The sequence below is a fragment of the Papaver somniferum genome, chromosome 1, assembly GCF_003573695.1.
Source record: "Papaver somniferum cultivar HN1 chromosome 1, ASM357369v1, whole genome shotgun sequence".
Lineage (NCBI taxonomy): Eukaryota > Viridiplantae > Streptophyta > Magnoliopsida > Ranunculales > Papaveraceae > Papaver > Papaver somniferum.
The window spans coordinates 227,710,497-227,732,682 of NC_039358.1; the positions used below are offsets into that span (position 1 = coordinate 227,710,497).

The 22,186-nt window shown below is 35.5% G+C and overlaps 2 protein-coding genes and 1 pseudogene across 3 annotated transcripts; all 3 read right to left on the reverse strand.

Annotated features, from left to right (window-relative positions):
- Positions 1-1,264: 1,264 nt before the first annotated feature.
- Positions 1,265-8,972, reverse strand: LOC113317999 (eukaryotic translation initiation factor 2 subunit alpha homolog). Of its 2 annotated transcripts, none has more exons than XM_026566132.1 (7): positions 8,519-8,972; positions 3,640-3,696; positions 3,456-3,542; positions 3,176-3,358; positions 3,005-3,109; positions 2,534-2,632; positions 1,265-1,691 (listed from the first exon to the last, which is right to left on the reverse strand). In XM_026566132.1, the coding sequence occupies exons 1-7, from the start codon at positions 8,903-8,905 to the stop codon at positions 1,656-1,658; spliced, it is 954 nt and encodes a 317-aa protein (XP_026421917.1). In that variant the 5' UTR covers positions 8,906-8,972; the 3' UTR covers positions 1,265-1,655. The 2 variants fall into 2 exon arrangements, with proteins under 2 accessions (XP_026421917.1, XP_026421914.1); XM_026566129.1 differs by lacking the exon at positions 1,265-1,691 and adding an exon at positions 1,975-2,376.
- A 788-nt stretch (positions 8,973-9,760) lies between these two features.
- On the reverse strand, positions 9,761-14,714 carry LOC113317991 (cysteine synthase-like). Its single transcript, XM_026566121.1, has 10 exons — positions 14,304-14,714; positions 13,447-13,556; positions 13,307-13,364; positions 12,881-13,144; positions 12,552-12,689; positions 12,388-12,439; positions 12,203-12,282; positions 11,709-11,768; positions 11,149-11,229; positions 9,761-10,141 (listed from the first exon to the last, which is right to left on the reverse strand). Exons 1-10 carry the CDS (start codon positions 14,541-14,543, stop codon positions 10,049-10,051), a joined length of 1,176 nt encoding a protein of 391 aa, XP_026421906.1. The 5' UTR covers positions 14,544-14,714; the 3' UTR covers positions 9,761-10,048.
- Positions 14,715-15,090: 376 nt separating this feature from the next.
- On the reverse strand, positions 15,091-21,532 carry LOC113337914 (annotated as a pseudogene).
- Between the last annotated feature and the right edge of the window lie 654 nt (positions 21,533-22,186).

Sequence of the window (22,186 nt, forward strand, 5' to 3'; positions counted from 1 at the left end):
TAATTAGTAAGAAAAACTTTGGAATATTCCGACAACATTAAGGTAAACAAAAGGTTCTTACATACCAAATCATTTTGGAAGTGATCCTTGGTATCCTCGTGAATTATGTCTACTGGATCAGGTTGATTTTCCATGGGTCCAAGCACGATCTACAAAGAATATCACAAGGTTAAACACTAGAAAGGGAATATAATAACAAGGTTCGGCGCATTCGATAGTCACATTATGTGCCGAACTATAAACATTTACAGGTTTCGGCTTATACGATATCCTCAATATGTGCCGAACCACGAACAATATTTTAACCCAAAAATTAACAAATTCATGTTCGGCTCAGACGATAATCATATTATATGCCGAACCTTGAACATAAGAGGTTTCTGCCGATACGATATTCTCCATATGTGCCGAACCAGTAACAATATTTCAACCCAGAAATTAAAAAATTATGTTCGGCACATATGATTTTGGATATATAAGCCGAATTAGTAATGATTCTATTCCAGGCTATTCAGGATGTTGTTCGGCTTACTATGAAACTTTCATATAAGCCGAACTAGTGTCTAGCAAAAGGGTTGGAATTGGAAATTATAGGTTCGGCGCATGCAGTAAACATATTAAGTAAGACGAACCGTTCATCAATTGGTAGATTCGGCTTATAGATGTGAGCCGAACCTCAATCTGTTTCGCCGAACCATGATTCAAAAAACCTAACTTTTGATAATTGAGAGCTATAGAAGTGAGATTAAGTATAGGATATAAGTGTACCTGTGTATTAGAAGCATTGGGTTCGTCATCAATGTCTTCATCATCTGGATTTGGCTCATAAAAATCATCATCTTGAGTTTGTGTTTGAGTTTGAGCTTGTGTTTGAGTTTGTGTAAAATCATTCTCATAATCTAAGAAATCAGCCATTTCTGGATCATTGTTGTAGTTGATATGTATTTTCCTAGGTTTTTTAGATGAATGATGACCCTCCTCATCCTCCATTGAATCAAGAATTAGAATTTTCTCACTTTCTCCTTCTCTTTCTCTCATTCTTAACCAAACCAAAACTTTGATTTTTTTTCCCCAAATTTTTCATCTAAACAACTCTTATAATTCTGAAAATTATTTTAATCACTAAACAAAATATTTAATCACTAATCAAGATTATTAACACTAATGTGTAAAGGGCATATTTGCCATTAATTTTTTTTTGGGTTAAGGGGTTATCTGATTTTGCTATTTCACAACCTTTTTTGTCTTCATTCAGTATGCCTTGGAAGATTTTGGTATGCCCAAAATCATAGTTCAAACTTAACGGTGAGATACAAACAATTTCTCTATAACGAGAGTTTTCAACCATAAAGGAGAATCACTTCCCCAAAACAAAGAAAGACTTCTAGTCCTAGCTTTTTTAGCCAAACAATGGGCTATTTCATTTGTGTCTCTTGGAACATGAACACAGACCCAACTACTAAAATTTCCTAATAGTTCCTTCCAATTCATGAAAATCGGGTTATTAATCCATCTAACAGATCCTAGATTTCCATTTATGGCCATAACCACATTCAAACAATCTCCCTCCAAACACAGCTTTTGAATGTGTTTCCTTTTCGCCCATTTGATTTCCTCCCAAGCTGCAATAACCTCTGCCTGTTCTTCAGTTTCAGCTACTCCTGGGATGCACCATGCTCCATAGAAAGATCCTGCATCGTCGATCAATATTAAACCATATCCCATAGTATTTTCTTTTTGGAAGGCTGCATCGATTTTTTTTCTTAAATCAAATTGTGGAGGGTTCCATCTAATTGGCTCCCTAACTCTGTAAGCATGTAGGTCGCCTATTGTGTTATATCTCAGGTTAGCCTCTTATTAGGTCTGTGACGTCTATCCCTGGTCAAAACATGCTTAGATTTGCAAAATGCAAAAAATGATGGTATGGATTTGAAAAGGAAAAGAAAAAACAGATGAACATTTGTATTAGTCCCCAGGAAAAAATACTGATCGATTAAGGTTTCATTCAACAGCAACGAGTTACATATACAAACACATATATCATTTCAGAACCTGATGATTCAAAAAATTTCAGACAATGGAAAAACAAGTAACAAATGTATATATAGCCAACCATTAACGTGATGTTGCTAGCTGATTTCGCATAGCTGCTCTATCAGTCTCTAGAAACTAAGAGAAAGGGTCTAAATGGGCGGTCTGCTTCTTTTTTTTCTTTTTTTTTAGCTCCGTCAAATGGGTGGTTTGTTTGGCAGTGGCTTTACTAGTCGAGGACACCAACGGGTCCGTCAACACCAATTTTTCCCATTCATGTAACTTCATCTTGAAAAGGTAATAGGCCATACTTTGGGAACGCAGGTTGTCATCTAGTTCACTCACCTGCATCCCAACCCGTTCCATGAATTCAACATTAGTTGCATAATTGATAATATCTATTGCGTAATTGATAATGTCTAAGAAAGGATGAAATCAATCTACACAATAAGGAAAATGTTGCACAAGGTTTTGAAAATCAATTGCTGAAAGTTATACCCACCGCTCTTGGTGCCTCCTTTACTACCAATTTTCCCTTGTGGCTATCTATTGCTTCTGTGCAAGCTTGGATTGCATTAGTAAGAACCATTATGCCTTGTTCCTGAGCCAACCAAAAAAAGTAGAACGTAAACTATCTAGTTCTTGATAAAAGGTACAGAAAGGATGAAACTCCCAGGCAGTGCATGCCCAAGCCATGTCAAGACATGCATGAGCATGCATGCTTACGGATGGATGATTGTATATGAATATTATAGTTAAATACAGTATACTACTAAAGACCAAGGCTCAACACATATATGCATGCTTCAAATCTAGGTAAAACCAAACTTACATATGTTACTTGCAATTACAACTATGAAGAACTGATGTTAGTTGTAAGATAGGGAATTAGTCTCGATAAAGATCTTCGTTCGTATGTAAAACATTAATACATAGTTGAATTGGTCTAAATTAGGGAATATACCCAACTAACCATGTCAAGGGTCTGAGTCGTCAGAACATAGAGAGGAGGCACCACCAGTTTCATTTTAACTGGACAATCATCATTACCAGTTTCTTCAGCTTTCCTCATCGCTTCCTGAAAATAAACAATGATACTTAATTGGAATCTTGAATATTCTTAAATTTTACTATATAACATTACCTTGATATATAGAACCCCATCAAAATGAAAGCATATCATTTCAATATGTGCACGGATCGTTGTCTGTAGGACTATATGCTTTTTGATGTTTTTAATCAAAGCATCTTTAACCTCCTTTGTGATGTTTTCAATCAAAGCATCTTTAACTTCCACAGTCAGAGCAGGTTCCAGTTTAGGCATCAGCTATAATATATAAGACGATTGAAAAGTTTATTTCCCATCAGTTTCAAAACAAACAACAATAGTGAATTTAAGCAAATTACTGTCGAACCAGTTTTACCTCTTGTCCATCAGGGCCGACTTCACTAACTTTACGTGTGAGGGAATTAAGAATGGTATCAGGATCAGCCACGATTAACCTGAAGGCCTAATTAACAATAGAATACCAAATCAAACAAGAACAACATGCAACGATAAAGAGTAAAAAGTGAAAACCCTATGTGTACTTCTCGGCATCGTGTTACCTCATAGGCATGCCCATATTTTCGATATAGAGGCCAGCCAACATGGATATACAGATCCTGTCGATAGAAATTTTCATCAGAAATTGGTACAATCAAGTTAGCAAATTTAATGCATATACGAAGACCACATTCCCAAATGATGTAAACTGAACCATCTCACAGTGGAAGTACATATATGAAAGAATCCTATGCGTAAGAAACGAGACTGTATCGATCCAAAAGAGATTTGGTGTCACCAGAACACTCTTTATCAAAGCAATACAATAATTTAAATTCGTTCTCCACTACTGATTTGCGGGGAAAGCTAGATAAGTACAATTTGTTGTAGGGTCTTATTCAGGATATCCGACTATTATTCTTCTACCTTCCTCCTCCACCATTGTTACCATATTATCAAGTGCCAAGATCAATAACTAATTGCTTCATTTCATAGGCATAACCAACGCCCTATCATGTTATTATTAAGATTCTCTTTTCGTCTACTAAAGCAAAATGTGACATATTATCAAGAAATGTTTCATTATAGAAATAGTAATCTTACTATTTCTTTAACTGCTCTGGGAGAGAGACTTGCCTAAGGAGTTGGAAATAATTGTACGTAGTTTGAACACAGTAATTGTAATTTTATTATAAAGATACAAATCATGTTGCAGATTCTCTAGCAACATATGCTAGAAATCTTACTAATAAGGAAGAACGAGTGATTACTTTCTTTCTTGAATTTCTTTATCTTTACAGGAAGATAAATAATTGTAATTACCTTTTATTCAATATATATTTCTTTCGAATTAAAAAAAAGAAGAAAAAAGAACATAATACAGTAGAAACTCTATAAATTAATGCTGTCGGTACCATCAAAATTTATTAATTAAACGAGATATTAATTAACCGATAAATTAATAATTATTAATTTATATATTAATTAATATTTTATTAACTTATAGATAAATTTCGTATTCATAATGTTAGACAAAATTGATGCTTTCGTCATTGTAAACTTCGATCAATAGATAATATAAGTTATAGACAATTTGGATGAACATACAGATAGTGAAATCACTCAAGACTTGCAAAATTTGATCGAGAAATTAGGCTATCGCAATTTAATGATTGTCGAAGATGTCCTAAATTATCCGAAAGAAAATGAAGTTACACAGTTGTTGACTGATGAAAAAATAATCGAGAGCGTTACGGGAACTGATAAAGATGTGGAAGAAGATGATGAAAGTTCTACAATAGACCCCCTTCACGAAACGAGGCTATTAAAGCGGCAATCACATTGAATAATTTCTTGCTGAGCTATGAGAAAACAACACCAAAAATTCTTACAATGATAAGAAAAATTAAAGATGAAATTCAATGCGATATTGATTTTAGCAAAAAATAGAAGTCAATTAAATCATTTTTCAGAAAATCTTCGTGAATCACTAATGTATTAAATATATATATATATATATATATATATATGCATTATTATTTTATATTTCATATGGGGTCTACATAGGTAATCAAAAATGTATTATCTTATAATTTTAATGAATTATTAATTTGACACGTTGTTCCCGACTCGAGACCGGAAAGATATTATTTAAAAGAATTTATTAAATAATCGAGTATTAATTAAAAGAATTTCTACCGTACACGAAGAGAATCTTTCTAACCGGTGCTGTTTCTAGGCCAAAATTCAGGCCCATTGGAAACCTTAAAAACATCAGGTTTGCTACAAACTAACAAATTTCTGGTGAGAGAGAAAAAGCAAGAAGCAATCCACAAACATTGAAAAGTAACCTAGTTTAATTGGGGCCTCAAAAAAACAATTAGGGGCCTCCCATTAGAGGACAAAATAGATCATTAAAACTCAAATTGAATCACCCCTTAACCAAAATATTTTTAATTGGCTAAACTGCCCTGAATGATTAGTATTGAAATTTAATTAGGTTAAGTTAATTAATGTGGTTAGATTATGTTAGATTAAACTCAAATTTTAGAATCAATATTTTTTTTTTGAGTTGAGAAGAAGAAGAGGAGGTTTTAGAGGAAAATTTAGGGTTTTTAGAAGTGAGTAATTCAAGTAGGAGAAATGATGTTGGGAAGGTTCAAGCAACAAAGATGATTGTGTTGATGGTAAAATTATCTTAAATTCTCTCATGGATTGGATGTATGTCACAACACAGAGAAAGAGTCGTCAATGTCAAGGGATGTATATCCCAACGACTCTAGAAAGTCGTCAATGTATTGACACCAAAAATGACGACTCAAACCTGCAACTTTTCCAGGTTATGAAAAATCGTCAGGGTAATATGATATACCCTGACGACTCTTAGCATGGAACATAAAAGAGTCGCTATTTTATGTGTTTATACCAAGATGAATCTGAAAATTTTCGGGACACAGAGGCTGTTTATTTTTCACTTGGGGTCGTTGACGTTTAAAAAAGGGTCGTTCATAGAGGATCGTCAAAGGTTTCTATATTATGTTAACGACTCTAATCTAGGGTAAAAAACATGAAAACCAGAAATATGGTCGTTATCTTGATCATCATATACCCTAACGATTTTTTATGGTCTCTACATGCATATGAAAAATCGTTAGGGTTTAGGATTGTCGAATTGACGACCCTTTTACTGTAACTGAAATTTTTCGGGTGAACTTTTTTTTCCTTGGAGTCGTTAATGGAGGAGAAGAGAAGAGTCGAGAGGATGAGAGGGGAGGGAGTGACTTTTTTGTTTAGAACTAGAAATGAATTAGGGTTAAGGATTAAGGGTTAATAGGTTTTTAAGATTTATTTTTAGTAGAGGGTAAAATAGTATTTTCAAAAAATTTTAATACACCCCCGGGTGCAAATAAAATGGGTGAGGCCTAGTTATTTTTGGGGCCCCAATTAAACTAGGAAAAATAATCTAATAAAATGGACAGCCGCCTCGCGTATGGCCAGCTTGTTCCCTCATTTCGGTAAGCCTATATCAATATAGAAAAAGACAAAAAGTTAAGGGGATTCTACACTCACCCAACATTGTCCCTTCGTTTCTCCCAAGAGGATCTGATGGATGAGATAAACGCACCGAAAATTCGGAACGAACCGTGGTTTTCAACCACGACTAAACAACACACTCAGAATGGGTGAGCCCAAAACCTGCACCCCCTGTTTTCTTCCGTCGACGGGGCCCACCCGCTATGAGGGGATGGTTTTGTCATTGTCCAAAATCTCGATTCATAAAGAACCAGCCTAAATTTACTCTCACTATTGGGATACAGAGTGGACGTATAGCATTTTCGAATAATTAATGGCTTGTCCCAACCAAATCACTCAAAAACCGACTCACACATAGTTTTTTTATAAGATATTCCCTCCGTCCCAAATTAGATGAGCTAGTTGTAGTTTACAATTAAACTGTGATGCCTCTTGGTTATCTGAGATTACTAATGCTGGTTTTGGTTTTGTTATTCGAAATTCGACAGACACCTTTCAAGCAGCAAAATGTGGATGGTGCAGGACCTTCTCAGCCGAAGAGGCAAAAGTTGTAGCTCTCCTCAAGGCAATACAATGGGCCAACAGACACAATGTTCAAAATTTGGTGATAGAAGGGGATAATCAAGCAACAATATCGTATCTACAAGGAAAGACAAATTCTGTGAACTGGCAATGCATAGCAGTATTAGAAGAAGTTGAACTTGTAGCAGATCAACTAGTTTCTTTTAAAGGTTTCCAGTACGTAGATAGATGAGCTAACAAGGTGACAGACTTATTGGCAAAAGAAGGGTGAAGATCAAGTAACACAGCTTTTTTGGACTGATCAAGCTCCTAATTTTTTATTTCCTGCAATTGCTTTTGACACTGTCAAAGCATATGATATATGTAATCCAAACAACAATGTCTCTGTATCTTGTTCTGCCATTGTTAATCCAACAAATTCAGTCATTGGAAGAGCAACTCAACCTGAGTTTGTCTCGGAAGAGTCTGAATTAGCAGATTAATGGTGGCTCAGTTATATAAGTCTTATTTTCAAAAAAAAAAAAGTTGTAGTTTCCACAATTCTTAAGGCACGGAGGAAAGGGGAGTATATTTAAGTATTTTTTACACTTATACCCTTATGGATAATAACTAGTAAACCTAGAAATGATTTATCTCTTAAATTATACCACGGTTTTTCGTAAACTTTATACCATTGAAAAGCATTTTAAAACACATAGGCGACGAATATAAACATGGCTATCAAATTATACATACTTCACATAGTAACAATGATCAATTAAAAGGGTAGTTTTAGAAGTACCCCTTGATTAGTGAAATAGCTTATCTATTATGGGACAAAATTTAAAACCAAGTAACTCATCTAATTTGGGACGGAGGGAATATTTAATTTGGGATTCACGTTCTCTAAAAGATTTAGCATTTCCATTCGGAAGGATGATTTGGGATTTAGGTGGTTTTGGAGTGTGTTTTTTTTTGGACGGGTTGTCTAGAATTATTGTATCATGATCAACAAGTGTTATAGATTAGATTTGAAGTGCTCATTAATCGTTCCAAAGCGTGAAATCAAATAAAAACCAAACTGATTATTCTATAACGAAACAAACCGTTAATTTAAGCGTTCTGAATCGGTTTGTTCCTGATCTAAAATGATTAACATACTCGTCTCTAACAGTTTTAGAATCTTATAGACCGTTCCTCGTCGTTTCCGTTCTAGTAAATTCCAAGTACATGGAGCAACTGAGTTATGGGTAAAGCATGTTTAACCCTTAAAACTATCCGTTTAAGTAACGTTTCTTATCCAAACTTTAACCTTATTTGTGCAAGTCACGGACTTCTAAAAAGAAAGCATCAATCAAAGTTAAATAAATCAACAAAAGAGTGCCAGATTATGATAATTATTAATACCTCCAAATCGAGTTGCATAGTCTCAGCAACATGCCTCAGAATAGAATGAACAAGTTTACTCTTACTGTATCTTTCCCCACAAGTAGCGATATCATATTCATTAACTCTTGTTTTACTTAAATCGACATAACCTTTATCTTTATCAACCCTAAGTACCATAACTGGTTCTTGTCTTCCAACTTTTATCAAACTACTAACACTTCGAATACGTGTTCGTGAAAGCTCACTGAATAAGATCATACCCTCGATGTTATTGTATTCGAGAAGGGAGACATAAACACCCATATCTTCTTCTATGTTTTTCACTTGAATCATCACTGCCGTATCTACTTCTGGATATGGCGCTTCGTACATTCTACACTCTAGATTTGGAGCGTTCGACGCCATGAGTTTATCCAAGAATGTGCAGAAGGACAACCTTGAATCTTTGATTGATCAAATAATAATGTTGGATTTTTTTCTTCTCGATAAGTATAACAAACTTTTTTAAAGTCTTTCTTTTACCCCTTTGTAAACGCCCCTTTAATAAAAATACATATAAAAATGTCATGAGTGTGATTTGCTACGGAACACTATACGTCGTTAGCAGTACGATGCATGTTTAATTAACTAATATCTGATTTTAGTTAGTAAAATTATGGCATTTAGCGGCTGCTATACGATCCCAATCGATTAAGAAGGAGGTTTGAAATACCTAACCGGAAACCAATAATGCAATGTGATGCGAGGTGAACTAAGTTTTCTTCCTTAATTCTCTTCGCAATTAGGCCAGTAATTGGCTACTGTTTATGCTGCTCCACACCTAATAGAACTAAATAGTTGTTAAGTGTTGATATCTGTAATTTGAACACGAAACCACCCGTTCAATCCGTAGGTTTCATCGTGAACTGGCATATGAAAACATTTTAACAGGGAGTGAACAAGGGAAAGAAAACATTTTAAGTGATTTTTTTAAAGTGATTTTTTAGGGTTGATGTGAAATATAAAAGAAGGTAAAAAAAAAAAATGGGAAAGAAGATGTCACTCCACCTCAAGCGTCACACACTAATACAAGTTAGCGATTGAGCTTAGTTTAGTGGCAAAGAGGGTTTGTGACGTTTGTCTACTCTTTAGTCTTTCTTTTTTCTTTTCTTTTGGTTATGCTACTTCGGGTTCCCAGCAGCCAAGGTTTTAGTAAATTAAATAATACTCGCATTATTCTCTTTCAAAAATAAAAATAAAAATTGTGAACTTCTCGGTGGGTGGGGGAATTAAGGCATGCAATTATACAGTATGATGTAGACACACTCCTAGGCCCTAGCCATGGAATTGTTGGTGGGAATAGAAGTTGGGAGGGAGTACAAAGAAGCACCCGAAATAAATGTTTGCAAGTATACAAAACAAGAACAACACACATTTCATTTTTATTTATTTTCCATCATGCCTACAAAATAATAACAAAACCCAACTCTTTACTCAATTGTGGAATGTCTGCAGGTACAGAAAGAAGAAGAAAATGAAGTGAAAATTTCATTTAGATGGTGGAGTTCATCATGGCTCAGGTTGCATGTTCTCGCATTCTTCTCTGATTGATTGGAAGAGAATAGAAGAGAGATATCTCTCACCAAAACTTGGAAACACAACCTGCAACGTTCGAAAACGGTATTAGATTACAAAAGAATTGGTTAAACAGTCGCAAAATAATATATAATCCGAGATTAGTATCATTCGTGAAAGATTGGTGTCGATGTGGTGGAAAGTAAGAACAATGTATCCAACTAAATTGTTAATGATAGTAAGATTAGCGTTTTGCTCCTTAAAGATGCACACTTTTGGGGTTGGTGTTGTCAGGACATAGTAGATTCTATAAACCAGGGTCCAAACCAGATGTTTAGATTAACAGCGTCAAAACAATAAGAGTATGGCAACGGGAAATCTGACTCGGCCCGACTTGGCTCGAGTCAGATGTCAAAATGTTTGTTTTTCTTTTTCAGTCGGATCTGACTCGTGATCTAACTCAGATCTGACCTCTGACTCGGACTATTTGAGTCGGGGAATAAACGCCCCTGACTCATGGGACCGAGCCACTAACTCACATTTTTTTTGAGTCAGACGAGTCAGATCTGACTAAAAGAATTTTTTTTTTTTGAGTCAATCCAGATGAGTCGGGTGATATCAGTTAGATTCAGACGACACAAATGAGTCAGGAAAAGACAAACAAGGTGTAACATCTGTAAATTACACCTTAAGTGGAGACCTTTTGCTAGCTCGACTTATAGTCTTCCAGAAACTTAAGTATTGAGCTTTCAACCTGATAAACATTCTCTGTATATACATGCAGAGGGTTCAAAACTTCAAAAGACATATTGATCATTTTCCAAACCACTTAAGTTTCTGGAAGACTGTAAGTCGAGCTAATAGAAGGTCTTCATAGGCTTTGTACTACAAGTATTGGCTCTTTGTGTTTACCATGCGTACTCTGTTATGAACAGGAACTTGGCTCTTATAGAATTCTAAATACTACATTCAAAACCCAATACAGAAAAAGAGTGAAGGTTCGTACTCTGTTATGAACGGGAACTTGGCTCTTATAGAATTCTAAACACTACGTTCAAAACCCAATAGAGGAAAAGAGTGAAGAAGGTCCATACCGCAATAAGCTTTCCTGCATTCTCAGGTCTCTTTGCAACCCTGATGGCAGCTGCTGCTGCTGCACCAGAGGAAATCCCCACCTGCGTAAGACATTGAAATATAAACACTCAAGTCCACTGGTTTCTGCATGAAAATGGTTTTACATGTACCCAAAATGCTCTACAGAAAATCCGTCACTTCTCATTTAAGAACGTTCACTGTTACCATTTTACTCTCGTGCAAGTTTCCAAATTTCTATGAAATTAATGTATAGAATGGTCCATAATCGCTCCAAGACATAGGTCAATGTCTACTTGTTGACTATTTGTTTCTTCTCAAATCTCAACTAGTTTTGCATCTTACTCCAACTAAAACAAGCAAAAATTTATCCATTGTACTTTTCAGGGAGCTTATTACAATAGTCTAATTTAAGTCCTCAAATATCATCAACTTTCTGTTCCTTCAGTCAGATGAGAAAGTAAAATCAAACACAGTTAATTGTTCCCTACATGTACTCAAGTTCCCATATTCTACTACATGATACATAATCAAGTCTTAAAACAACAGGAAGTGTACATACCATTAGGCCTTCTTGAAGTGCCAACTGTTTCGCTGTTTCAATAGATTCGTCACTTGATACCTGTTACATAAAGAACAAGAACTAAGAAATCCAGAAAACAAGAGCGCATAGTTTATAAGAGGTAGAAAAGGAATAATTGAAGTCACAGCATCAAACTTAAAAACCTGTATACAGATTACAGAGAGGTTATAGATTATAAGGGAATCACATCACGAAGTAGAATAATAGCCCCACATTTTCATATGTAGATGAGGCAAACATAATAAACAACCGGGAATATAATAAGAAAGACCAGTGTTGACAATAACTTGAAGGAACCACTGAATTGTAAATCAAGCAGTTTGTCCAACTGGACTCCACAACTGTACTATAGAATAATTAGAGACATTAAAGTATAAACATTGCAAATTATTTCCTTGGGTAATGAAATACAAAGGAGAAGATAGAATACGAACTCGGACAGTGAAATTATAAGCATGAGATAGGATTCGAACCTCTATAATTTCATCAACTATGCTCAGGTCTAAATTTCCAGGTACAAAGCCAGCTCCAATCCCTTGAATTTTGTGAGGACCTGTATATTTGATAGCAGTATGAGGGAAGTATTTAAACACTCCGAGAATAAACAAAATCTTCAGCGAAAACGTGAAACAACTCAAAATGTCTATTAATTGCTTACCAGGTGATCCCCCTGAAAGTATGTTGCTTTCTGTTGGCTCGACACCAATAACCTAATAAATCAGGAAGTAAATTAAAGTTTCACAAAGTAACAGTCTGTTCTCAAAGGAAAACCTTGCTTTCAAAATAGTTGAGCACATATCTGATAAAGAATATTTCAGGTACCTTTATGTTAGGATTTTGTTTCTTTAGGTACTGACCAACCCCAGAAATAGTTCCACCAGTACCAATTCCTGCGACGAATATATCCACTTTGCCTCTTGTATCTTCCCAGATCTCAGGACCAGTTGTCTCAAAGTGAATCTATATGCATCACTTACAAATATTAGATAATATAAAATAGTCCCTCTCTTTATATAACAAAATTAACGACCAGTCAACAATCAACCAGGTAGTCCCATAACCTCAGGTTTTGTAATATATGAATGGTCCAAAGTCTTAACCAATACACCATAACGCAGAACTTCACAACAGCGAGGAGATTAAACTTATACCTTTGGATTAGCAGGGTTGTCAAACTGTTGAAGCATGTAAGAATTGGGTGTCTTCTTTAAAATCTCATCTGCTTTTGCAAGAGCTCCCTTCATACCCTTGGCAGATTCTGTAAGAACCAACTCTGCTCCAAATGCCTTTAGAAGGACTCGTCTTTCCATACTCATAGATGCAGGCATTGTTAAGATGAGCTTGTATCCTCTTGCTGCAGCAATGAAGGCAAGACCGATACCAGTGTTTCCACTGGTTGGTTCCACCAGGACACTCTTGGAAATAGAGAGAGAAAGTACAAATTTAGATATAGATAATAAGGTAATGAATATATTTCGAAGCATGCACCATTAAAACTGGGGCAATTGCTTTGTAAGAAAAATAACAAACAATGAGCTATTTTTCTTCGGGAAGTTCAAAAAAGAGGCAACTGTTACCTTTCCAGGGGTAATAAGTCCCTTTTCCTCAGCGTCAGTTATCATACTGTAACCTATCCTAATGAAGTAGGTGGAGAAAGATTATATTAGAAATCAAATTTCATTCTCTAGTTGTCTGTCTCATAGTATGTGTAGCTCACCTGTCTTTAACACTGCAACAAGGTTCCATTATCTCAAGCTTGGCAGCAATACTTGCAACGGAACCCTTAACAATATTATTGAGGTATACCATAGGTGTCTTCCCAATAAGCTGTTATGAACCCACCAAAAGAAGATTAGATAAGCTAAAGTCAATTACATACTAAATTTACAATTCATACATGTAACAATACATAACTGAAGGTTTGTTGGCCAGATCGTACACTTGAACTATAACAGTTCCCTTGGGTAGTTGGGTTAGCTAATTCAACCTAAAGCAGAAAACACAAACCCCACGTCTCATGTTTCTCGCTCAATTCACCTGATATGAATGCAATTGGAGATAACGAAGTTCCTATTTATCCTTGAAATCCAAAGATTTATAGAGGTCAATGCATAAAAGAGTTAACCTCAACTAGCTTCGCATTCTAGAAAATGAAGGAACAACAAACAAACAACAAAGAGGGGGTGGAAGTGAGTAGTACTGACAGACTACCATTGGCAATTCATATTCAAAATTGGAAGGTGTTGTAACTAAATACCGGCTTTCCATCCACCCAAACCCCACCACCACCACCGCCCCAGTGCCTATGACTCTAATATGAAGTGAATTCTAGAGTTGATCCAGGATATATATATAAGCCCTAATTTTCTTGAGAAACAAAAAATAAACTGAAACCCCAAATCACTACAGTAATCAACGAAACAGAACAAATTGAAGACTTAGGAAACAAAAATCAAGTAAATGAATGAAGAAAACCAGTAAAAATTCCAACTTTACTTCTAAATCATTAGTACAAATAAACAAAACCCAGTTTGGAATTTGAGTTGAATTAATGATTAGTGTTAAAATGCATACCTGAGAAACATCTTCAGCAATGTTAAGACCTTCAATTTGAGTAGATGGTTCAGCAGAAACAGCTTTACAAACAACTGAAGAGTGTGAGAGTTGTTTTTTCGCAAATTGGGGAGATGATTTTCTCAAGTTAATGAAAGAAGATTGAGATAATAATTGGGTTTTAGAAGAAGAAGATGAAAACCCTAATTTCGATTTGGGGATAGAAGTCAATCGGTTGGAACAAAGAGAAGAAGAAGCCATTACTGTGGTTTAGTGATTTGTTACTAAATACTGAACAATTTTAGATTTGTTTTTCTTCAAAAATTTGACTTTTTTATGACCTCCTCCAAGCTCAGCAAAAATGCAAGATTTGCTTACTCATCTGATTTTCACTTTTATGGTATCAGGCAGGAGATTTGCTACAGGGAGGAACAAAACATCTTATAGAAGGGAGCTTTTGCTGCTTTTCCTGGTTTAACTGATGTAAACTGTTTATCCTTCCGTAAGATATTTTCTTCCTCCCTATAGCAAAACACATTTTTGGGATGTGCTGTTCTAAAGGAAATTTGCTAATCTGACTTTGATACACACCTAGAGAAATTTGCTAATCTGACTTTTTTTCTAGGGCTTCTTTGCATGATCATCCCACTTTTCTTTCCCACCAATTTTTCTTGTGGTCAAGAGAAGTCCAGAGAAAAGTGGTCCCAAAAAATTAAAATAACATTTGACTTTAACAATTAGGAAACTTGCCTATTTTTCGAAACTTTTATATATAAAAACTTACCTATTAAAAAAGAACGGAGGGAGTAGTATAAAATAAAAAAAAATTCATTTAGATGATTTTCGATCATGGCTGGGGTTGCATGTTCTCGCGTTCTTCTTTGATTGATTGGAAGAGAACAGAAGAGAGATATCTCTCGCCAAAACTTGGAAACACAACCTGCAACGTCCGAAAATGATATCAAGATAATATTTTAAATTGACACAAAATGAAATATAATCAGAGATTAATATTGCTCCTTATATTTTTTGAGAAACTGCAGGGAGTTAAAAAAAGAAAAAAGAAAAATAGTTGGGTAATAAAATTGTTTTTCAAGTATTTTCCTACTTTATACAAAGTGTCAGCATTTAAAGAACGACCACATCGTAGCCCGACCATATCGTAGCCGCACCAGATTAATATGATGCATGATCATGAAAGATCGATATCAAGGTGGTACAAAGGAATATAGATGTGTCCAATTAAGTTGTTGATAATAGTAAGTTTAGTGTTCTGTGCGTATAAAGAAGCACTTTCGCATTGTATGTTTATTACATGTACTCTTTCATGAACTCAGATTTGGCTCTTAATAGGGTTTTAAATACGGAAATTGGGTCAATTGTCCAAATATTTTTAAAACATGGTTCTAATGGACGATTAAAAATTTATAGGTGAAGTGGACACCAAAAAGATAGCTAGGATGAATCTGGATTCATCATGGCTTAAACTCAAAAAATAGCGAGATCAAACTGGATGCATCCTGATGTAAATTAAAAATAAGAAAAAGTATTTGAAAATGGGTAGGATAAAACTGTTTACATCTTAGCTATTTTTACATTTTCGTCCATTTAAACAGTATCAAATTTTACATGTCTTTTTCATCCAGAAAATATCATTATTGGATTAATTGACCTATTTTGTGTTTTAAATACCATGTTCAAAACCAAGAAAAGGAAAAGAAAAAAAAGGTCCTTACAGCGATAAGCTTTCCTGCATTCTCAGGTCTCTTTGCAACCCTGATTGCAGCTGTTGCCGCAGCACCAGAAGAAATTCCTACCTGCTTAAGACATTGAAATATAAGCATTCTACCAGGCATAAAAATAACGTAGAATGTACAAAGATTATCCAAAATAAAATAGTCAGCTCGTCATTTAGGAACGTCCGTTTTTACCCTTTTATCCTCGTGCATGTGCAGGTTTCAAATTTGTATTGAATTTACGTAAACAAGGGTCCGTTAATAAATATGTCGTCAGCAGTCCTACTTATTTACATTTTGACAATTCGCCGAATATTATATCTCAAAGTGCAGTGGTAAAGTTATTGGAGCCGGTACCAGCGTTCTGAGTTTGAAACTTGCCAGCATTCAAGATCCGATTGTTCTAGTCCATAGTATAAAATCAAGTCTGAAACAACATACAGTAAGTGTACAAACCATTAGGCCTTCTTGAATGGCCAACTGTCGCGCTGTTTCAATGGATTCATCACTTGATATCTGTTACATACCCTAAATATTAAGGAAACGATATTATGGTTGCAGAGAAGTTAGAGATTGTAAGGGAATATCATCATGAAGTAGAACAATAGCCCCACAATTTCATATAATCAACAACTATACACATTAATAAAGAACATTAGAAGTAATTTCTTGGGTGAAATAATATGCATAAGATAAGAATTTGAACCGCTATGATTTCATCAACTATGCTCAAGTCTAAATTCCAAGGTACAAAGTGTTGGTTAATCTTCAATATAGAAGTCACTAACAAGCTGGTTAGGACAAAATTAGGAAATTGGTATAATCCTAAGGGAATTAGAAGTCATCTAGTTCTAAGAAAAGGAAAGACATGTAATAAGGTAATAGGAAAAGGAATTCATAGTTCTATATATATATGATCACCAAAGTTGTGGTTGATCATATGAGCAAGATTAGAGCTTGTGTTTAGTTTTGAGAGATTTTCTAAACATTAATAAAGAGAGTTGTCTTTATATAAGCTAAGTTTCATCTTGCAGTTGCCATTAATTGGTATCAGATCTTGTTTCTGAGCCATGGCAAACGAAACCACCATTATGGGTGCAAAACAGTTCACGCCACCATAAATACAAGTTCCAATCCTCAACGCCAAAAACTACACAGTATGGGCCATGAGAATGAAGGTACTGATGAAAATCTACAAAGTTTGGGAAACAATTGATCCTGGTATATTGGACCCAGACAAAAACAATGTTACCATTGGATTACTCTTTCAAGCAATACCAGAATGTCTTGTTCTACAAGTTGGTGAACAGGAAACTTCAAAGAAAATTTGGAATGCAATAAAGGCACGTAATCTCGGAGCTCATCGAGTTAAAGAAGCCCGTCTGCAAACCTTAATGTCTGAATTTGAAAGAGTGAAGATGAAAAACACTGATACTATTGATAGATTTGCAGGAAAGCTACCAGAGATAGCCTCAAAAGCTGCGTCACTTGGACATAAAGAAGATCCAAGTATATTCATATCATAGCTTCTCTCGAACAAGTCTTAGATTTAAAGAAGACTAGCTATGAAGATATAATTGGAAGATTGAAAACATATGAAGAAAGAATCCTTGATGAAGAAAACAATGGAGAAACACAAGGAAAACTCTTGTACACAAACTCTTACCAACAAAACTCTGCGACAAGAGGAAGAGGTCGTGGAAGAGGTGGTAGAGTAAACAGAGGCCGAGGAAGGGGAGGAAGGTTTAACTCACAAGATAGAACAACAAGTCAGAATGATCAAAACCAAGGGAAAGAAAAGAAGGATAGATCAAACATTATTTGTTACAGATGCGATAAACCAGGACACTTCTCCTCTGTATGCCCTGAAAGAATACAAAAGATGGAAGAAGCAAACAAGAATGAAACAAGGGAAGCAGATACAACTCTTTTCATGCACGAAGTTGTATTCTTAAACGAAGGGAAACTAATACCAAAGAACTACGAATCAAAGGATGGAGAAGAAGGAATCTGGTATTTAGATAATGGAGCCAGCAATCACATGACTGGTAAGAGACACTACTTTTCTGAACTCAATGAGAAAATTAAAGGACAAGTGAAGTTTGGGGATGGATCTTCTGCAGAAATTGAAGGGAAAGGATCAATTCTATTTCAGAGCAAGACCGGAGAACAGAAGCTTGTCACAAACATCTACTTCATCCCAAACTTACAAAGCAACATTCTAAGTTTAGGACAAGCTACAGAAGTTGGATGTGATGTTAGAATGCGACAAGATTATCTAACAGTTCATGACCCAAGTGGAAGACTTTTAGTTAGAGTCTCACGCTCACAGAATAGACTCTACAAGATAAGTCTCATGATTGGAAGGCCATTGTGTCTGAATATGAGACTGGAAGATCAGACATGGAAGTGGCATGCAAGATTAGGACACATAAGTTTCAGAACCTTAAAAACTATGTCTCAGAACAAGATGGTTCGAGGGCTACCACAACAAAACGAAGTGGTGGAGAGGAGAAACAGGACTCTAATGGAGATGACAAGAAGTCCTTTAAAGGCTATGAAGGTACCTAATTATCTATGGGGAGAAGCTGTACGACACTCCACATACCTAATAAACAGGATACCTACGAAAGCTCTAAAACATATGACTCCATATGAAAATTTGCGAAAGAGAAAACCAAACATAGATCATTTAAGAGTGTTTGGTTGCAAAGCATACGCAAAAGTTGATTCTGCAACTTTTAAGAAACTGGATGATCGATCTAAGACTCTTGTGAATCTAGGAATTGATCCTTGATCCAAAGCTTACAGATTATTCAATCCAACAACGAAAAGAGTGATAGTGAGTCGAGATGTGGTATTCGATGAAAAAGCAAACTGGAACTGGAAAAAAACTAATGATGGACCAAGTAGGGATCCAGGAATGTTTCACATGAGATTGGGTCAAGTAATTGATGAAGGCGAAGGACCCATAATCATCAATACCAATGGAAACAATGATGTTAATCAAGAAGAAGAAGAGAATAATTAAAACACTGAGAATAACGAAGAAGTAGAAGAAGAAGAAGAAGAGATCGATGAAATAACTCAACCCATTCCACTGCGAAAATCAACAAGACAGATACAAAAGCCACAGTATCTGGAGGATTATGTTCTTCAAGCTGCGGAAGAATGTGAGATAATGCTACTTTCTGTTAATGATGAACCAAGGAATTTTCAGGAAGCAAAGGTCTCGACTAAATGGACACAAGCATGTAGAGAAGAAATTAAACAAGAAACAAGACTTGGTTTCTAGTTGATAAGCCATATGGGATTCAGATTAAACAAGAAGCTTATGCAAGGAGAATTCTGAAAGAAGCAGGACTTGAAACTTGTAATCCAACTAAGATACCAATGGAGTTTGGACTTAAAATTTCAAAGGCACAAGAAGAAGCAGAGATTGATTCAACGAGTTATAGAAGAAATGTTGGATGCCTAAGATACTTATTACACACAAGACCAGATTTGGCTTTCTCTGTGGGAGTAGCAAGCCGTTATATGCAGTGTCCACGCAAGTCTCATGGTGATGTAATAAAGCAGATATTGAGATATCTAAGAGGAAAAATCAGCTGTGGATTGAAGTATGGTCGAGGATGATCAAAAGTAATTGTTGGGTATAATGATAGCAGTCGTAATATTGACCAAGGTGATGGAAAAGGTACAACTGGTCATATATTTTATCTAGGTGAAGCACCTATTACATGGTGCTCACAGAAGCAAGACACAATAGCTTTGTCATCACGCGAAGCTGAGTTTATGGCCGCAACAGAAGTAGCTAAACGATCAATATGGCTTCAAGAACTGTTGGGTGAAATCAAAGAAAGAGAAACTGAAAAAGTTCTCATCAAGATTGATAATAAGTCTGCAATTGCACTCACTAAAAATCCAGTGTTTCATGGGAAGACGAAACACATTCACAAAAGGTATCATTTCATATGAGAATGTATCGAGAAGGAGATCATCAACGTTGAACACATACCAGGAACTGACCAGAAAGCAGATATATTGACAAAGTAATTAACTCGGATCAAGTTTGAAGAAATGAGACAATTGATTGGAGTACAAGATATGTCACGGGTAAGGTTGAAGCTTAACGGGGAGAATGTTGGTTAATCTTCAATATAGAAGTCACTAACAAGCTGGTTAGGACAAGATTAGGAAATTGATGTAATCCTAAGGGAATTAGAAGTCATCTAGTTCTAAGAAAAGGAAAGACATGTAATAAGGTAATAGGACTAGGAAAAGGAATTCATAGTTCTATATATATATGATCACCAAAGTTTTGGTTGATCATATGAGCAAGATTAGAGCTTGTGTTTAGTTTTGAGAGATTTTCTAAACATTAATAAAGAGAGTTGTCTTTATATAAGCTAAGTTTCATCTTGCAGTTGCCATTACAAAGCCTGCTCCAATCCCTTGAATTTCGTGGGGACCTGTATATATGTGATAGCAGAATGCGGTACTGAGAATAAATAAACAAAATTTTCAGTGAAACAACACAAAAACGCCTATCCGTTGCTTACCAGGTATTCCCCCTGAAAGTATGTTGCTTTCTAATGGCTCAACACCAATAACCTAATACATCATGAAGTCAAATTAAATTTTGATATAGTAACATAACAGCCTGTTCTCAAAGGAAAATCTTGTTATATAAAAAGTTAGGCAAGAAAGAAAACTTAAGGTACCTTTACGTTAGGATTTTGTTGCTTTAGGTACCGACCAACCCCAGAAATAGTTCCACCAGTACCAATTCCTGCGACAAATATATCTACTTTGCCTCTTGTATCTTCCCAAATCTCAGGACCAGTTGTTTCATAGTGAATCTATATGCACAAAAAAAAAATAGACAACACTCCTCTCATCATATATATGACAATGAACGACCACCGACCACTCTACAATCGTTTAAATAATCCCATAATCCAGAGTCTTGTTATATATGAATGGTCCAAATCCTGCACTGCAAGGGTACGTAAAATGTGAAATATTAAGCTCGTACCTTTGTATTAGCAGGGTTGTCAGATTGTTGAAGCGAGTAAGAATTGGGTGTCCTTCTTAAAACCTCTTCCTTTTGTAAGAGCTCCCATCATATCCTTGGCAGATTCTGTAAGAACTAACTCTGCTCCAAATGCCTTCAGAAGGACTCGTCTTTCCATACTCATAGATGCAGGCATTGTTATGATGAGTTTGTATCCTTTTACAACAGCAATAAAGGCAAGACCGATACCCGTGTTTCCAGTGGTTGATTCCACCAGGACAGTCTTGAAAATAGATAGAGAGAATACAAAGTTGCATATGGAAAATAAGGTGATGACCATATTTCGGAGCATGCACCATTAGAACGGGAGCCATTTCTTCGAAAGTAGGAAATACCAATTGGTCCTACAAATAATATATTAGTGAGAGTCTATTCCAATTGACCTAGTCAATTGTCTGTTTGGTCCTATTTGGTAATATAAATTATAGTTTGGTCCTAAAAATTATAGTTTGGTCCTACGATGACGTCATCGATGATGTAATTTTCATCTTGTAGTGGCAAAAATATCCTTTTAGATAAGGACCATATATATAGTCAAAAGGTAAGAAAAGAAATCATTTCTCAGATCTACTTTCTCTCTCCTCTCTCTCTCTCCTCTCAATCTCTCTTTTTTTCTCCCTGCTACTGCAATTTTTTTAGGGTTTTTTTCTATTTGAAACGAAAGATGAAGACGAAGATGGTGAAGATTGAAAACGAAGATGATGAAGACTGAGATGATGAAAATTGATTTGATTACAAAGATTTACAAATATTGATTTCAAGATTTGATTTTAACTTTTTCTGCTGCTGTCAAAGAAGATGAAGATTGAAACGAAGAAGATGAAGATTCTGCTGCTATTTATGATGATGATGAACCTTTATCATCTTACATGCTTGGGTAAGTTTCGGATCTACAAAAGAAGATGAAAATGACGGAGTTCATTTCTGGAATGAACTCTGGTTTGTGATGAAGATTTTGATGTTTTTTCGTCTGTTGCTGCTGCTGATGATGGAGAGGATGAAGATGGGTTGTTATTGCTTATGAAGAAGATGAAGATGAAGATGACGGAGTTCATTTCAGGAATGAACTCTGGTTTGTGATGAAGATTTTG

Coding starts and splice junctions, on each gene's coding strand:
- LOC113317999 (XM_026566129.1), bottom strand. CDS start 8,905: ATGGCGTCGAACGCTCCAAATCTAGAGTGTAGAATGTACGAAGCGCCA. Junction 3,543..3,639: donor AATATGGGCATGCCTATGAG/GTAACACGATGC, acceptor ATTGTTAATTAG/GCCTTCAGGTTAATCGTGGC. Junction 3,359..3,455: donor TCGGCCCTGATGGACAAGAG/GTAAAACTGGTT, acceptor TATATATTATAG/CTGATGCCTAAACTGGAACC.
- LOC113317991 (XM_026566121.1), bottom strand. CDS start 14,543: ATGGCTTCTTCTTCTCTTTGTTCCAACCGATTGACTTCTATCCCCAAA. Junction 13,557..14,303: donor TTGCTGAAGATGTTTCTCAG/GTATGCATTTTA, acceptor GGTTCATAACAG/CTTATTGGGAAGACACCTAT. Junction 12,283..12,387: donor ACTTTCAGGGGGATCACCTG/GTAAGCAATTAA, acceptor TCAAATATACAG/GTCCTCACAAAATTCAAGGG.